This window comes from Dermacentor albipictus, chromosome 1, assembly GCF_038994185.2.
Source record: "Dermacentor albipictus isolate Rhodes 1998 colony chromosome 1, USDA_Dalb.pri_finalv2, whole genome shotgun sequence".
In the NCBI taxonomy this organism is placed as follows: domain Eukaryota; kingdom Metazoa; phylum Arthropoda; class Arachnida; order Ixodida; family Ixodidae; genus Dermacentor; species Dermacentor albipictus.
Window position 1 is genome coordinate 261,779,319 of NC_091821.1, and position 18,079 is coordinate 261,797,397.

General features: G+C 46.8%; 1 protein-coding gene and 1 pseudogene across 3 annotated transcripts in view; both read right to left on the minus strand.

The window, feature by feature from the left end:
- Positions 1–17,948, minus strand: part of stg (string) — a 153,262-nt gene extending 135,314 nt beyond the window's left edge. Inside the window, exons 1-4 of one of the 3 annotated variants that reach the window (XM_065433173.2) lie at positions 17,696–17,948; positions 12,134–12,258; positions 11,708–11,796; positions 8,205–8,250 (exon numbers count right to left, since the gene is read on the minus strand). In XM_065433173.2, the coding sequence (XP_065289245.1) occupies positions 8,205–8,250; positions 11,708–11,796; positions 12,134–12,234 (236 nt within the window). In that variant the 5' untranslated portion in view covers positions 12,235–12,258; positions 17,696–17,948. Of the gene's footprint in view, positions 1–8,204; positions 8,251–11,707; positions 11,797–11,923; positions 11,971–12,133; positions 12,262–17,695 lie in introns of those variants that run through there. The other 2 variants (XM_065433175.1, XM_065433176.2) reach the window with 2 other exon arrangements.
- Positions 4,879–7,556, minus strand: LOC135902883 (long-chain fatty acid transport protein 1 pseudogene; annotated as a pseudogene).
- Positions 17,949–18,079: the final 131 nt, after the last annotated feature.

Below are 18,079 nucleotides of genomic sequence, written 5' to 3' on the forward strand. Positions count from 1 at the left end.
ATATACACGCCGTCGTCACGGCCTAAGTGCACAGTGGCGTGATTAGATTAAATTAGAACCGTTAGATTAAATAGTTTTGCGTGTTTTTTTTTTTGCCTGCGCACTGATAATGACGCCATGGACGGGAGAGCACGTGGCTATGGGTTGTGTACATAAGTGTATGTATGCCTTCGAATAAAGTTAGTTGTGAGTTCAGAGCTGTCCTGTGTGTTCCTGCCTTCTGTCATCGTCTTTTTGCGCTGCCCTTCAAGATGTTCAACCAGTACCAACTCGCCCAAATGTCGCTCCTGGCACAGTGGCGTACCATGCTTTCCATCGAATACCGCACGAAGACATTTTGGTAGGCATCGCACGCCAAAAACGAGCTGGGACTCCCCGCTGGGCACTTCGCCCTTTGCGAAATAAACGTATTTTCAGCACGCGGCGGTTGCGTGCAGAGAAACATTTAGGAATATTGACTACAAGAAAGTGTATGCGGACGCTACTGACGAGGCACTTGCACTAGCGAACATCACTGCTAGCCGGTCGCTGCACATTCGAGCAACAGCGCGGCGGGCGAGACGGAGAGGGTCAGACACGAAGAGTGTCGTAGCACTGACCCGCAAGTGCCTTGCTCCAAGGATGACAAGGCCGGATTGACCAAAGGTAGGTCCACCTATCGAAACGTCGGCCCCGCCTGCTTGAGGTATCTTGCTCAAACTCCTATTTAACAGCGTTTCCACCAGTTGGTTTTCACACCCTGATTGCGCAAAAAAAGAAAATGCGAATTCTTTCAGACATCATACAGGTGAACCAGTATGTCAAATGAACATGCGCGCCTGTGGCTATCACTAGCGGGTGCGGATCACAACGGACCACTTAGACGACCACGCACCAAAATGAATAACTGATCCGGGCGCAAAGGGAACCCCAATCAGGAAGTGACTACAACATGCTCAGTGGAATGGAACGAGCAATCAGTGCTCATTCAGTTAAAAACCAGTAGAAACCACACGCACGCACATGGATCGCTCGCGTGTGACTCGTGCATGTAAAACGCCATACACGTGATCACGCATAGACTGGGAAGCATAGCGCCCCACTCAACAAGTCCCACTAAAATACGATGGTACCCAAGCATCAACAGAAGCGAGCATGGCTAGTTCGACGGTACTGCGAGCTACGAAATAAGATACCACCACCTCAGTAAGTGTGCGTGCCTGAAGAATGACAGCAAATCTACGCTCGCGGACAACTGTCTACGAAGCACCACATATTCATCCGTGTTAGTTTAAGCTGGGGAAGCGGAAACAAGCGCCTTATCTACAACAGCAAAAGAAGCCAAAACACACGACTGAGTGTTGACTTATTTTGCGGCTTTTCCCTTCCGCCTCTGGGCAAACGCGAAATCGTAGCACGTTGAAGTTGCGTCGATTCAGCGTGTCCCGAGAGATCGGAAGCGCTGTCAAACGCTGCCGGACCACTTGGCACGGTAACACGTGCATAAATCCGCCCCCGCAGCTTTTCCTGCATTGTAGTTGTCCTCAAGTACAAAAACGCACGAGTTCTGCGCACTGGCGTGCATCAGTGCGTGTGAAATTCGCGTCAGCAGTTTTCAAGTACTGTCAAAGACAATGAGCCAAGTGGCAGTTCCTCAGTAAACAAGAAAATGAACAAGCCCATACTTTACGTCGAAGGAAGTGCGCTCGACAACCAGTCGCGATTCATCACTGCGCGATAGCATGTGCGAAAGCAAGCACGTGATGGACTTGTGCTTGTTTGTCCCATCCATATACTATTTTTACAAGTGCATTATCCCAGCTTACCAATAAATAACACGTTACATAAGTGACAAGATGGCGCAGGGTACATAAGTCGACTATACGCAGGACATTTTTTTATCGGCGTTTGAAATACGACTTCCATTTTGTCGCGAAGTTACACGCCCGTGCAACATGCCTCAGGCGTGGCGCGTTGATTTAACCTAAGAAGCGAGATTGGCGTCAATGTTCTCGGCGGTCGTCTGGTGTAACACCACCAATGAAGAGTACTACCACTCCATGAAGTCATTTGAGGTTATTTACATGTCATTTCATTTGTCATGTTATTTACAGGTCATTTTACATGTGCAGAAACCCCGTCACGCCAGATAAATGAACGCGTGCGTTTTCCTCTGCCGCTACCCTTGCGCTTTTTGCTGATGCCGCACAAGCAACGAGGTCCGCACCGCTGCCGCGAACGAAGGGCTGCTCACACAATCGACGAACGACTGTCAAGCTCATGTCTCGGAGCTTTCAAGAAGAGGAGCGCTCCACATGTACTTCTGCGAGAGAGCGGACACAGCGGAGGCTAGCGGGACCTTCATTCGGCGCGCCTTCGGGAAAGCGCCGTCAGCCTCCTTGTTGCAAAAAGGCAAGGGGATGTGCACATTCTAAGCCTTACTAAGCACGATGTTGGCCTGGTTGGCGCACAGCTGTCGATATTTGTGGCGCAAAAGGTAAGTGGACGGAGAGAGTCGGAAATAGAAATAACGCCTGTCCACTGACCGGCTTGTGCGCCGCGTTTCATGACTAAACACCCGGTTGCATTCTGCAAGCCAGCCAGCGGACGCCCTGCACTGCTGCTCGCCTACTGAATCGCCTGCAAAACTCCTGGGCCGCGACGCAGACGCTAGATTGCAACCTGGATACAAACGCCGCCTAACGTGCAGCGATCCCTTAAAATTATGCGTACCTATCGTGAGTTGAACGTCTTTTTCTTTTCTCTCGCTGTTTAGGTAGCACGCTTGTCGGAACCCAAATTGGTGCCGCTGATTACAGGAACAAAAAATGGCTGTGGCTTAGGTAAGGTTAAGCCCAGGATGCGAAGCATACTAGCCTTTATTTTAGTTGTTGAACCACTGTTTAGCCTGGTGAACTGCTGTTGCTTGGCTATATTTGGTTCGGCTAGACGAAGAAACAACTCATGCATTACTTCTTCGCCTTCAAGAGTGGAACGCGACAGCGTTCCCGTCGACCCGCCAAGGGGTGTAAGACAATGGGCTACAGGGCAGCGACTACGCGCCCCGCATTGGACGCGGTGAGCGTCGAGCAAAGCAGCGTTCGGCGCGGCAACGAAATGTGCGCCTGAGCAAGAGACGCACGCCTTAGAAACAGCGCGTTTCTAAGGCAACACTGCATTCACTAGAGGCGCTTTTGTACCGCTTTGAAGCGTTGTACTCGTGGCTCAGTGGTAGCGTCTCCGTCCCACACTCCGGAGACCCTGGTTCGATTCCCACCCAGCCCGTCTTGCAAGAGTTGAGCCAAAGCCACTTCTCCTCTGTCGTGACGTCACGGTGTCACGTGATTTCATGGTCACCGCCGCGCCTGAGGAGCTGGGTTGAGCCCTCGTAGTATGCTTCGCATAAAATGGGAAAGAACGCGCGCTACATCAATTGCACCACTCGACTTAACGCTACGCTTCTAAGTTGCGAATAATGATAATAATAAAACATCACAAAAAAATTGCTCAGAATTATACAATATATTCCATTCTGCCAGTTCGCTGCGGCAACAGATCAAGCAAGCGTACAACACGTTTTATATTTACGCGTACGCTAAATAGCCCGAAGTCACTCGAGCTAGCGCGTCGGACTAAGTAGATGGCGACAGCCCGTCACAGCACTGCTGAAACACCATAAAGCCCGAGAAGGCAAACCGTGCCTTTGTGACCCAGGAAGGAACGAACAGCGGCAAGGTGAAAAGACTACGTAGGTCTCGACTCCAGCCACTGCGTTCTCGCCCAAGTATTCACTTAAAAGCACCGGGGTAGCTAATCGTTCGTCGGCGTATTACGTGCAGAGCACTCTAGGCATGACAAAGGGACACGCGAGAAACAGTTCCTACTGCGAGTGTATTTTTTAAAAACGCAGTTCGAGGTAGATTACGAGAAGAGAAACTAGAGGCCAAACTCGACTATTTTGGATTTCGCGACGGTACGTCAGTGTGTACTAAGTTCAAAGTATTTTCTCGAATTTTAGTCGATGTGGCGCATTAAAGCTCCTCAAAATTTGCTATGTCAACTGTTTAACTCCTTTGGAGAAGAATGCAGTCAATGCTACCGATGAACCAGGCGTGAACAGACGCTGTCAGAATCAGTGACGTAATGCGGAACTCGTTCTTCCTCGCATCCTCTCCTCACATAGCCTCCTCTCACGGTACAAGTGCGGGACTTCTGAACGCTAGCTTAATAAAGCTGAATTTATTTTTCTCTTTAGAGTCCCTTCAAGACTGCAGTACAGAGCAAGCAAATTGGGACTTTCAATGTAAAGCACAATCTCGAGCAGTGTGCTCACCAAATTCAATGTTAAGCACAATCTCGAGCAGTGTGCTCACCAAATGCGTCGACTCGGCACCTTCTAGAAAACAGAAGGCCTGCACACCGATTACGAAGTCACCTAGGAAGGCCGACGCTCCCACTTCAAAAAGTAATGAATAAAAAAGAAGAAGAAAAACAGAAGAAACGTTATCACGCTTAAGCGTACGAGCTGCCAGCCTTCCCGCGTTACGCCACGGCACACAGCGCGTGTCTGACCAGCTGCTTTCTTAAACGAAACTTAATAACGGCAAATTACAAATTTCAGTTTTTTTGCGAGATTGACCTGTCGACATGAACAAAGATATGTTAACTAGGCAAGGCCAACTAGCGGTCGTTTTGAACTTGCTACGTCCGCTGCGTCAGGCGATCGCTTGACGGGCGCTATAGTGCATGAATGCCACAGAAAACGCACGTCATAGCTCTTTTTAGAATGAAACCGCGGCAAAAAAAAAAAAAAAATCTCGTCCTACGGGCCAAAACCAGGATATGATTATAAAGCACACGGTAGTGGGTGGACTCCGGATTAATTTTGACCACCTGGGGATATTTAACTTTCCTCCAATGCACGGAACACGGGCGTTCACCAAGCCGTGAACGGTTCCTTCTCAAAGTGGCCCAACTGCAAACGCGCGACTGTGCTGGACGGCGCAGTCCACGTGTGCTTCTACCGGGTTTCGGGGGCGGAATTTTAAGGGCCCGTCAACTAAGCCACACAACGCACAAGGAGCATGAAAAGAAGCGTAAGGAGCGGCACAAGGAAAATAGCAGTCACTGGAAGAGGGTGGCCTTCCAATAACCTGCACTTCCTCGTGCCATGTCCAATTCTCCACAGGGCTAAAGCAACAGCCCGCAGCACTCTTGTACCACAACCACCAGACTATTCGCGTACAAGGTGGTTTAACGCATTGACAAGTTCTCCGTATTTTTTGGGCATAGTCCATGCCTTTATAAGCGATCAACAGGCAGAATTGGTAACATCTCTCGCTCGCGCATGGTCCCGCGCAATAAACATACTTTGGCGTAAAACACACACACACACACACACACACACACACACACACACACACACACACACAAAGATTGCGCATTCTAATACGCGTTGTGTACAAAGACGTTAAGGCAGAATGATCCGGCCGGCCGGCCAGAAGCAGCGGCCCCGAGTGCGGCTCCGGGCGAGTCCGTGCACTACTTTAGAGGCGACATGCGCCGGCACACAGGCGATCATACAGGTCTCGGTCGAGCGGCACATAGCAGCCGGCGGCTTGGTCCAAGAAGAAGCACGGGTCGCCGCCCAGCTGGTCGAGATGGTACTCGTGCCGCTGCAGCTCGCCCTTCTTCAGCTTGTACGTGGACGTGGTATCGACAGCGCGCGTGAGCCGCACAAAGAGGGGCACTGCATAAACGGGCAGCTGGCGCCGCAACGCAGCAAGCAGCGCGTCCAGGTCGGTGCGACGTTCGGGGTCCTGGACAGCCAACATGCCGGCACGCCCCTCGGTGCCCGGCAAAGAGACGCCGTACGCGACGCAGTCGCTCAACGCGAGTACCTGTGCCGCCACGCCTTCCACTTCGGCTGTGGAGACGTTCTCGCCCTTCCAGCGGAATGTGTCACCCGTCCGATCGCGGAAGTAGACGTAGCCCAGCTCGTCGGTGACCAGCAAGTCCCCCGAGGCGAACGCCATGTCGCCCTTGCGAAACACGTCGCGGTACAGTTTCTTCTGCGTCGCTTCTTTGTTCACGTAGCCGTCAAACTGATGCATGTGAGAGCGCTCGACCTTGCCCACGAGCTCTCCTACCTGACCGGGCCCGCAGGCGAGGCAGATGCCGAACTTGTCGCGCAACGGAAGCCCAGTCGTCTCGTCGACGCGCACCAGCTTGATGGGTAGCAGGCGCTCGCCCAACGCGGGCCACAGCATGAACAGCACAGGGAAGAAGCCCACGGCCCCCGGCCGGTTGTCAGTGTTCACCAGGTTGGCATTGCCCTCGGTGGCACCGTACACTTCCCGCAGGTCGGCCAGTCCGAAGCGCTCGGCGAACCGGCGCCACAGCTGCGGCCGCAGCCCGTTGCCGAACATAAGGCGAACACGGTGCGCACGATCTTGCGGACCGGGCGGTTGCGCCAGCAGGTAACGACACGTCTCACCGATGTATTGAGCCACAGTACAGCCGTAGCGCGCGCAGTCTTCCCAAAAGGCGGACGCCGAAAAGCGTGGCCGCAGCACGGCCGTGTTGCCGAACAGGAGCGTCTGGGACAGCGCCAGCACGCCGGCGGCCACGTGGTACACGGGCAGGCACACGTATAAAACGTCGTCGTCTCGCATGGGCATCATGTGGCGCACAGCACTGGCCATGCTGAAGAACCGCCGCTGCTTGATGATCGCAGCCTTGGGAAGGCCCGTGGTGCCGGACGTGTAGATGTAAAGCAGTCGGTCGTCCATGCAGCCGCGGTACGGTGGAGCACTGGGCTCGGCAGCTTGCAGTAGAGGTTCCAGCCAGGTCACCGGCGCACCCAGGTCTTTCACGTCGGCGTCGAGGCAGACGTAGAGCGGCTCGGTGCCAAGCTTTTCTGCAATCAGGGGTCGCGCGTTGCGCAACGGTTCCAGTAGCGCGCGTGTAAAGACAACAGCACGACTTCGCACGCATGAGATACAATGGGCAAGCGAGGCCTGCTTCAAATTGTAGTTGATGAGAGCTGACACGACACCCAACTTGGACAGGCCCAACCAGAGCATGACAGCCTCGGGCCGAGACTCGGTCAGCAAAGCTACTTCGTCGGCGGGTCTCAATCCCAGAGCCGCAAGCGCGCAAGCTACGCGCTCCGAGTAGTCTTGCACTTGGGCGAACGTCCAGATGCGCTGCGCCGTCACCAGGCAAGGCTTGTCCGGCTGCCGGCGTGCTAGCGACGCGAACACGCGCGCCACAGTCGTGTCTTCGGCCACGCGCCTGTGCATGTACCAGTTGAGGCGCATGTAGCCGATGGCTGCAAGTACATCGCGCGGCGCGGTTCGCGCTAACAGGCGCAGTGTGCGCCAGCCACCCGTGACCAAGTAAGCCGCGGCTAGCAGGAGCGCCGCGGTACTCAACGACCACAGCGTGCCGGCCACACCGAAGAGGCCGAGCAACAGCGCCGACTTGGACGACATCGTCACACTTCTGCGGCCACGGCTCCCAGCGCCCGGCGCCGCGCGCACTGACGACCTACTTTTATCCCCCGCCCCAAAGGGAAGCGCAAAGTCCGTCGGCGGCAATGCCGAGAAAGTAGTTCGCTCGCGCCATCTGGCGCCCGGCCGCGCAAGCGTCCGCGCCGCAGCGTGTCACGGGGCCGCGGGTCGCGCCAGATACCGTGGCCCACTCGCCGCCGGGTCGACCGGTCGTCCCTCCCGGGCCAGCCGCTGACCAGCATTGACCACGAGGTCAGTGCTCGTCGTCCGGGATGCACAGAGCGCTTCATTCACATAGGCGCGGGGATTCCGACCGCTACGGTTCACACATTGGCTTAGAGAAAAGTGTGCGCCAATGAATTTCGCATTTCCCGCACTGCGAGCAATTGAATGCGCAACGGCGCACAAGTGAGCGTTCGCCCATCACGGCACCGCCGCATGAAGTTTCGTTTTATCCTGCACCATGATACCGGCGCACTGAGGCGTTTCGCCGTTACTGGCATTCGCGCAATCCCTTTCATGCCACGCCAACCATGGAATCTAACGAGTTCCCACAGCCTGTTCACTTTTATCTAATAAGGTAATACGTTACGTGCTTACAACGTCACCTGTGAAATCACACATCGCTATGACATCACGCGAAGCACTAAATTCCTTATTTTAGACAGATTTCAATACTATGAATTTAAAAAAAGTGCGAGGACCACATACCAACATTGTAGGGATGGTGAGGGCTCCTCTTCTTTCATAATACGCGCTGCAAACAGAAAAGTTACAGATGTTATGAGTACATCTAGTACACAAATATATTGAAACCTCTTAATAAAGCCAGACATGAGTTGCACGCCTGCCGCCAAAGGAAACCATTTGTGACCATGGCAAAACAGAAACGATGCATCAACATAATAGTTATCAACTCAGTTTAATGTTACGTGGAAAATTATGCAACAGACATATATGTAACATTTATGCATTATATTTAAAGTTAAACTAGAGTAATTTTAATAAAAAGGCAATGCTAGGAATGCAAAATCTGCCTGCACAGACTTGTGCGCTTTGGCGGACAGTGTTTAGGAACAATTAACCACCAAATGCAAAATTAACAAAAATTTCTTAATGTTCTTGCTCATAATTATGGTATATGTTCTTATTTGAAACATCAAGACACCCGTATTCGAAGGCTTCACTGTTCAATTCTCTAAGAGTGATTCTGTCCCAAGACATTCATCATCAAATTTGACAGTCGGCTTCCCATTCAGGGGCATGGATCTTGAAGTCAAGCCATAAGGAAAAAGGGAAGCATCAGTTTGCTTGTTTTTACCAGCTAATAGCAAGAGCACAGCTGTTTTCAGCTTAGCCCAGCATGCGAACGATATGCCACAAGCAGTAAGCTACGTTACAATGGGAGCTTGTCTCGAGATTCATGCCCCTATGTGAAAATAGCTGAATGAGCCTCAAATTTGATTATGAATATCAGGAGAATCAAAGTGAAGTTGTCTTCAAATACAATTGTCTTATAGTTTCTAGTATAAACATACAGCACAATCGCAATAGCAAGAAAATTAAGTTTTTGTTAATTATGTTGTTGGTGACTAATTTTTGGTGACTAATTTGTTTGAAAAATTGTGTCAGCCGAAGCACATGAACTGCACAAGCTGATTTTGTGTAGCTAGCATAGCGTATTTATCAAAATTACAGTTTAACTGTAGTATGTGACAGAAACAGCAAACAAATTAAACAAGCTTCTGGCCTTTGCCTGCAGTAAGATTTTAAGTTACAAGTGCAGAATGTACAAGAGCACGAGCACAGTCACATCCTGCATTTCATAGCAGGGGGCAAGGCAATGATGCAAAAGCTCAAGGATTATATGGACAAAGTACTGGGTTCTGATAGGTTCATTCAAGCATTAATAATAGTATGCAATCACAGCCACTGCCCTGCTTACCCCTCTCCCCCCTCCCCTCCATTTTTTTCCCGGTCATTGAAGCAACTTATTAACAGATACACCAGCAACAGATCTGGCAGCTATATAATTACAAAACTTATCAAATATTTTACCAGTTAAAAAAGTCAAGAGCCCTGACCTATATGGGAACCAGACTAGGATCACACAAAGCGGCTTCCAGGAGCAGGTCACAATGTCAGCCTTTGCTTCAAGACGTCTTTGGCTAGTTTTTAACAGACAGTAGCAGACATAGCACTCACAAGTACATATTGGAATTAGTAGAGTTGAAGGTTGCCAGTGCTTAAAGCATGTACCATTGGGGATAAAAGTGCCCAGGACCCACGAGTGGGGACCAAATTGCACCGCTGTGCTATCTGCCGGAAGCATCCATGCTGTTAGCCGGGATCGAGACTGCTGAAAAATGCGTGCACAGTCCCCTCTGTTCAGTTTTTCTAGCTCGCCTGCGACATCAAGTCTGCCAAGCAATGCGGTGCGAGATGGCATTTTAAATAAAAGTTGGTCCCGGGTACTGCCTTCATTCCTGAGCCCATCTGTCACCCATTTTTATTGAGCTTGGTCAGGGCTTTATCACTGCTATCATAAACCATGCTTGCGGCTCCTTGACATAAGTATACGATAATGTCTACTTGATTATATTGGTTTCAATCAATTTATCTCCAGCAACAGGATTTGCATATGCCATCACAGATGCAGGATTGAGCTGCATGCAAAAAACACTAGACAAGGTAACTGTAAACTTTAAAGTTACGCAATGGTGAATTCGGCAAATCACCCACGCTTCGACAAATTCGCCATAAATTTTCAGCCATTAAGGTGCTCCAGAAGCACTATAGCAGTCTGTTTCCCTGAAGTCAATGACCTGGTGACGTAACAATGGCATGGTGCCTTTTCTTTTGTGCTGCGTCCCTTTGTAAAGGCTACGCCATAGAAATGATTAGAGAAATCAAAGTATAAAAACAAATAAGAAACCGGCGCAACTTTATGCTGCATTTCATGGCAAAGGTAAACTAGAAAAACCACACGTATGCGAAGAAAGTGGGGCGTGCCTTTAGCTGTGCCCTGTGGCGTAGCGAGGAATTTTTTCGGGGGGAGGAATGGTGAAGTGGGGCAGGACAGGCGGCACCCTCGTATAGAGAAATTTTGTGAAGGACACGTGCCCGGTGCGCTACCAGCCACACCTTTTCTTCTTGTGTTTTTTTTTGTTTTGACTTGCACCTGCACCGTGACAGTTATCTTGATCATGGTCACAGTCCCGCAATCGCATATCTGGCAACCATGGTGCTGCACAGCACCACGATCACGTAGAGCAAACTGGGAAGGTGAGTGGTAAGAGGCCAGGGGACATCAAGCAAAATCGCTTGAATCATCCAATGTGCTGTGTGCTACGTCAAGCGAAAGTGATCGTCTGAGAATACCGCCCCAGGAGGGGAGTTACACTTAGTTTATTCAACTTGGTCACCACTCGCACATCCTAGGCAATTCTGTCCTCGACAGTACATTTGTTGGAGATCCCAAGACTAGCACTAGTTTTAGAACATCAGTTCCCGAAATGTGGGGTAAAATTCAATGGGGTTCCTTCCATGCAGCTGTCTGCTGCCCTGAAGTCGATCACGATGATAAAGGCATGGCGCCCTTCTTTTTGTAGTGCGCAAACATAAAGGTTACATCATACTTGTGGCCATCCCAGAGCGCCTAGCGACGAGGCAACTATTTGGGAAAATATGTAGAACACCATTGCATCTGACAGACATTTCAAAGATATCTTCAAACTGGTGCTGGTCTCAGACTGTCTACTGCATATGTGGCTCCATCACAGAGAACTTCAAATCCACAAATGCAAGATGCACTGTAATTCAACTAATTAAAATGCTAATTAGCAAAATTTTAATTACAAGCCCTGTGATTTGCCATTCAGCTAGTGTCTTCCACTTCCCAAAGAGGCAGATTTACATTTTCTACCAAAGGCAATTTCTTTTATTTACAATCTTTAAAAAACACAGCTTGCACATATTCATCTGAAGTTAAACGTAGTTAAAGCATAAACCATATAGCTCCTTACAACATTTAGTAAATTGTTGCACACCAGGAATGGTTGATATAACATTATAAAAAAGCAATATTTCTATAAAAGTTAGTGCTACCAGTAACAGAAAAAAACTAGAATTACATTCATAAGTCACGACATGGCATTGTGCATCAGAGAACACAGATGCTAGCCAATGGCCTGTTCTAACTAAGGAATGCATACCAGCTGGAAATTTTGGCAACGGTAGGGCAAAGCTGGCACCCTCGCCAGCCAGACGTGATGACAGTGGTGTTTGTGTTGATGTTGCAGGGCTGCGAAGAAACATGAAGCGAAACTCAAATCAAGGTCAGCAACAATGCATTAAGCATGTGCAAAGCTAATAGACCCATTCAATAGAGAAGCAACCCAGCATGCAGACAGAAGAGAGAACTTATTTACAAGCAAGTGCAGAGAGGTGTAGGCTGATGGCAGATTGCCCTGGCCAGCTAACAGGGAAAAGAGAAAACAGACAGAAAGAGTACAAGCATGAGAAATGCAACAAACTAAATGTGCAAAACTGCCTGCAGCATGCTCTTGAAACATAACCAGATTTATTAAAGAAAGTTTATAGTGCAGAAAGCTTGCATCTTGTATTCCCAGAGAACTTGCCTCCATGCCATGTCCGTAAGATTTCTTGTCAGACCATCAATCGGCGACAGCTCTAATTCTCCATCGCAGAGGGGTGAGCCATTCTTGGAGGGTGAATTCATGGTTCCTTCTTCAAATTTCTTTCTCTGCTATAAATGAGCACACATATCTCCCTAAATTCTCATAGGAGAATGCACACTTTTTTTAAAACTTTGAAACCAGCAGTCAAATCAAAGTAAAGCTACTCAATATAGCTACCTGGCACAAGGTACTGAGTTTAATGAAATGTAGGGGGGTATTGAAAGAATAATGAGAATTGCGTTAATGATTATGTGTTTCCAGACATTCTCTAGCTTTTACAAATACATTAATTGCAAACACATAGTTGGGTAGTCTTTCAATAAAACAAAAGGGTTAATGTAATAAAATGCTTTGGTTCTACAGAAAAAAATTTAGTTTACTGGCAACTACTAGAACAAAGAATTGGATATTCTCCAAGGCAGCAGCTTTGCAGTCCTGACCTGCCAAGAGCAATACAGTGCCTTGACTTCTGAATATGTTGGCAAGCTGCCACATTACATATAACACTGCTTCCCACACCCTGCTAGCCTGTAATTCACAAAATCTACAAAATATATCAAACATCAAAGCATGACATCCTTCCTTATTTTGCAATTCCACATGGTTTTTTATATCAGTGCATAAACATAGAACTCCAGAAATTTTCTTTGGCAGTAATATCACTGCACTGCTCATTACACTGGCAAAACTACAGCACTTTCCCCCGTGTAATTTCTTTTGTCCTCCACATGTTCTTTTTTGTATCCTAAGCCACAATACTTAAACATGCCTTAAATCAGCTGCCTAAACAGTGAAAAAGGACAAGGGACACAAGTTTAACAAAAATGGCAAGCCTGCATGAGAAAAAGCAGCTGTGACAAAACACTCCTGCATGTACAGATGACAACTGCCTTACGTCATATACCTTGAATTTTTTGTCGCTTGAGCTGTATCTCCTCACAACGAATGCAGTTTACAATGACACACAATACATGCTAATTCACAAATCATCCTTTGTTATAACCTCATCTCGTTTGCATTTATGCACCCACTATTTGTTACATTTGCATTTAGTATTGTTTTGTCTTCAACTGGGTAATATAAGAAACCAGCCAATGTGTTATTCATACCAGCCAAGCCATTTCAGATTATTATTTCCTGTGACAAATGCTTATCTGAAGAGTTTTGCACTTGCAAGCAATGAAAAGCAGTAACAAAATTTCACTTTTTAGCACAGACCTTAGACAGTGAATGGGGTGCCATGTCCTATGACCTGCACATGAGCCCATTGCTGGTATATCATGAAACTATTCCAATCTGGTTTTATACCAAATCGGCCATTAGCACTCCGTGATAGGTCAGAATGGTTTGGGTCGAGGCCATATGGGCAGGCACCATGCCCATATGGGCATACCCCGAGCCATTTTGATCTATCACGGAAGGCTAATAGCCGATTTGGAATAAAACCAGATTGGAATAGTTTACGTTACACTGGCCCATGCATAAAACTGATATCATTTCCTGCCACACACTTAATTTACACTATTAAGATCAGAACTAGGACGTTGTTACAGTTACCACTGCACTTATTTCTTTTTATGGGGTTTTACGTGCCAAAACCACTTTCTGATTATGAGGCACGCCGTAGTGGAGGACTCCGGAAATTTCGACCACCTGGGGTTCTTTAACGTGCACCTAAATCTAAGCACACGGGTGTTTTTGCATTTCGCCCCCATCGAAATGCGGCCGCCGTGGTCGGGATTCGATCCCGCGGCCTCGTGCTCAGCAGCCTAACACCATAGCCACTGAGCAACCACGGCGGGTACTGCACTTATTTATAAACCTACCAGCAATCTTTTAAAGGCACATATGTTTAGGAAAACTGCTGCTTGCATAGAAGAACCTCAACTCATAACTAGAACAAAGAAACAGCACTGCTGCACACTCTGGCATGTATCACTTTTACCTTGCTGCTCTTTCACTTTCTCTGGATACTTATAAGCGATAAAATGACTCCTCTCATAACTAGTAAACTGACACAAGGCTATACATTTAATGATGTAAACTGCCACGAGGAGACTGAATGTTTGATGCTTTATTGGTTTAATGTCCTTCTATTGCTATAGCTTTCTGCTGCCGCTGCGCAAACTGCCTAGTTTATCTGTTCTGAATTTAATACCTGCCAAAATAGCAAGATTAGTGTATGCTGGCTGTATTCCTCAAGGTACGGAATGCCTCAGTGTAGACTATTACCGTGTAAAGAATGTATCCCATCAGTCAGCCAGTGACTTGAAACAAATGCGCAAGTAAGGAGAATTTTAACCCTTTACAGATGGAAGATGAGTCCAGCTCATCCAACTACGTTTGGCTGATGGCACAAGACATCTGCCAAAGATAAACTGTATGGGTGAAACTCTCTCTCTTTTTTTTACCGCACCAGTTACGTCTCTCTTCAGTACAGCAGCCCTAGTAAGAAAAGCATCAGTAATTTAATGCACGGTGCTGACAGAAAAATGAAAGGTGTGCTTTCTTAAATTTCATCGTCTTGAACTGCAAGGAATGAACTGGGCTCAAAGGACTAGCGAGTCATGGGTTCTGTATCTTAGCTCTGATGACAGAAAGGAAAACAGTGCTGCACACATAATCTATGCCCTGTGCATGACACTTCCCAGAACACTTGTCTGCAATGGAGAAAAAGAGGAAGCCAGCTAAACACTGCAGCGTCTGCACAAAGGCTAAACACTGCTGCAATAAAACAAGAACATGGTGCCCTGTCTGCAGAGTGGCTTTGTGTGCAATACAATGTTTCAGTGTGCTCTATGAAAAAGAGAGAGAGAGACAGAAAGAAGAAACTTCCACAGACTGAGATGGCAGCAGTTGGCAGTTTATTTTATTCATAAAAAAGCCTTCTCTGTTTGTGAACAATATTTCATTTGCTCTTTTGTGAAAAACAGCTTTCTCTGCTAACAAAACAGCAGTTAAAAAATGGACATGTTGTGCAGTGAAGTGCACCTTCTGTTACATTATAATTTTTTTTTAATAAACTCTCTTTTAATGTAAATTACATGCGTGGATGTAATGTGCTTTTTAACAAATCTGAATTGTTCTTAACAAATGGCAGATTTTTTTCAAGTTTTTTTTTCAGTTTTATTCCTGCCCTTAAAGGGTTAAAATGAGTAAAAAAAAAAAGGAGGGCTCATTGTATATAAGGAAGGGACTTGTTATGACCATGATAAATTCAAGGTAAATAGGACTTGGCTTTCATATTCACAAGGCAATTGTAAAATTTTATGTTTGTTTTTCCTAAAATTTGGTCTCGCATAACTTCTTGTGGGAGTACCCATAAGTAAAACTACACACAGGCATGCATTTTAAAATAAATTTTGCATGCTGTTTCCTCATACTGAAGTACGATAATGAAATACATAACTTTTACGATGCTTTATATCTGAAATACAACTTTCAAAAATGGGGGTGTGCAAATAGCGATTGTTGAGACCAAATCGAATAATGAACAGCCACTATCACGACTAATATAAAACAATGTTCACATCCCAGTATTAAAATTAGCAAGTTTCTGTCATTACACAGTATGTTATGAAGCACTGTTTATTAAAAACACAAATTGAGCATTAGGAACAGACAAGTTTCTTCACATGCACAGGGCTCTTCAGAGATTGTGAACGATTGCTGTACAGCCTGTAAAGTATGGCTACCTAGGTGATGTAGCCAGCTCCACTAAGCAAGTTCTCATGTATTATGTCTATACCAAGCCCACGAGGCTGAAAATGCACCATAATTTTACTCCACTTTTACGTTTATTTGGGAGCAGTTGACGTTTTGAAGTATTCTAAAAGTATTCAAAAAGTATTAGCATTAACAAATACTGACTATTTGATTTGAAGACCAAATTGAATAGGACACTGTTCAATTCATTATTCGAAAGTTTGAATATTCGCACGCCCCTAGTCCAAAGTGGGTGAAAATTTGTTTTAGCTCCAGCAGGAGAGAGAATTTTTTTTGTGTGTGTGAATGAGTTAAAAGCTTGCTAAAATTTTGCGTTGTACCTTGAAGCAACCACTTGAGAAGTTTCATAACAAGAAAGTAAAAATAATGCAAGTATAGACGTGACTTGTCCTTTGTGTGTTGATAAAGAGTGAATGAACAAGGGAAGCCTGGAACTAATGTTTTCACAAGGACTTCAGAAAAACAATTGCTTTTCTTGGTAAGGTTATAGTCCTCTCTCAAGGAGCCTAAGTGGGTAGGAAGGGCAAAAAAAGGGGCATCACAAAATAAGCAAGTATCTCCTCCATTCTAATACAAAGCCAAACATTCCAATTTTCCCACTCCTCACCATACTCTTTCTTCCTCACCTTTGACAAGCAGTTGTTGAAGCAGGAAAGCAGTTTTTGCCCTCAAGTAGACAATCATCAAAACATTGGCTTTAGGCTGAGGCTTCCCCTGTTTGCCTGCTGTTGATCTGGATTTTCCTGTGACCCTTCTATTTTGTTTGAACCTTCTTTGTAAGTGTGATACATATAATTGCGTGTCAACAAGATATTCCAACATACAGCACAACAATATCGCCATAAGTTGTCTATTCATGCAGCACTGAATGAAGGATGTTCCACCACAAATAGAGCAACTGTAATTCTAATGATGAAAAGTAATTAGCAAAAAAATCTTATTCTGATTCTGTAGCTATTGTTTTTCCAAGTCATATAGAGAAACTGTGTCATTATAACAATTCCGAGCAAAACCAAGTCAGATCGAATATTCTACACAGTTGTGAGCCTGCGACCACAAATGTGCGAACGAGTTTAATGGAATTCTTAAATGAAAAAGGCCGGCGGGTACACCCAAACTACACATGACCCACAATGATTTTGTTGAATGCGTGCATTATAACTATCCCGGTAACTTTTTTTTCTTATTTTTTACAGAATAACCACAATAGTAGTATTGGGGTTGTGAAACAAATGCAGATAATTGAGGAGAGGGGGAGCCGATACTATCTAATGTGTGGCTGTACTCTGAATGTGCTATCCTTAACGCTCGCGTAAACTCAAACATTAAGCACAGGATCGTCTTCTCGCACCTTGAGAGAGCTGGCCGGTGCACTTCAAGCCAGATTCGCATGCAGCTAGAGTTTACACAGAAATTACAATGAAGTTAAACCCACCTCTTATCTAATTAGTTCACATTTGATGTCCACAATGGTGAATGAATAGGAATCCAAGCCAATATCATTAAAGGCACTAATCATTTAACGCGGCTACGTGTGCGGTCAGCTTTAAAGGGCGGGTGCCATACAAGGTACCCCGAATCCAGGCTAAGGTGAAATTAAAAAGCTCAACTCCACAACTCACAAGGGACAACGTTTAACGTGCGACCATGCGTCTCCGAAGAAACGTAAGCAATATTTTCTACTGGAGAAGTAGATGCGGGCTTTGGTCAACGAACAACGCACATGGGAAAGGCGCGCTAGGTTGCTTGGGTATACCGGTTGCTTGCGCCGTTTACCTTTCGTAGAAGTAGCCAGAGCCGGCCAGATGATGGAAGCCCTGCCCCCCGTGCGTCAAAAGGATTATCGGTGGTTAGAGTTGGCGAGCATGTTGCCCCCCAGCTCTTTGGACCACTCAAACTGGCCGCGGTGAGCAGAGAACAAGGCGGCGTTCGAAAGGACGCCCGGATCGCGGAACGGTTGCCAGTGCGGCTAGCACCAGATTCCACACGCACGGAGCGCGCGGCGTCGAGGTTCGTTTTGTTGGCGCGTTGGCGGGAGCAAACTGTTCAGGAAATACAAATTCTGCTCTTAAATACCATTGCATGCATATTCTCGGCAAAATGACAGCTCGCCAGAAAAAATAAAGTGGATAATAAAAACGTCAAATTTGGTTTTAGTTG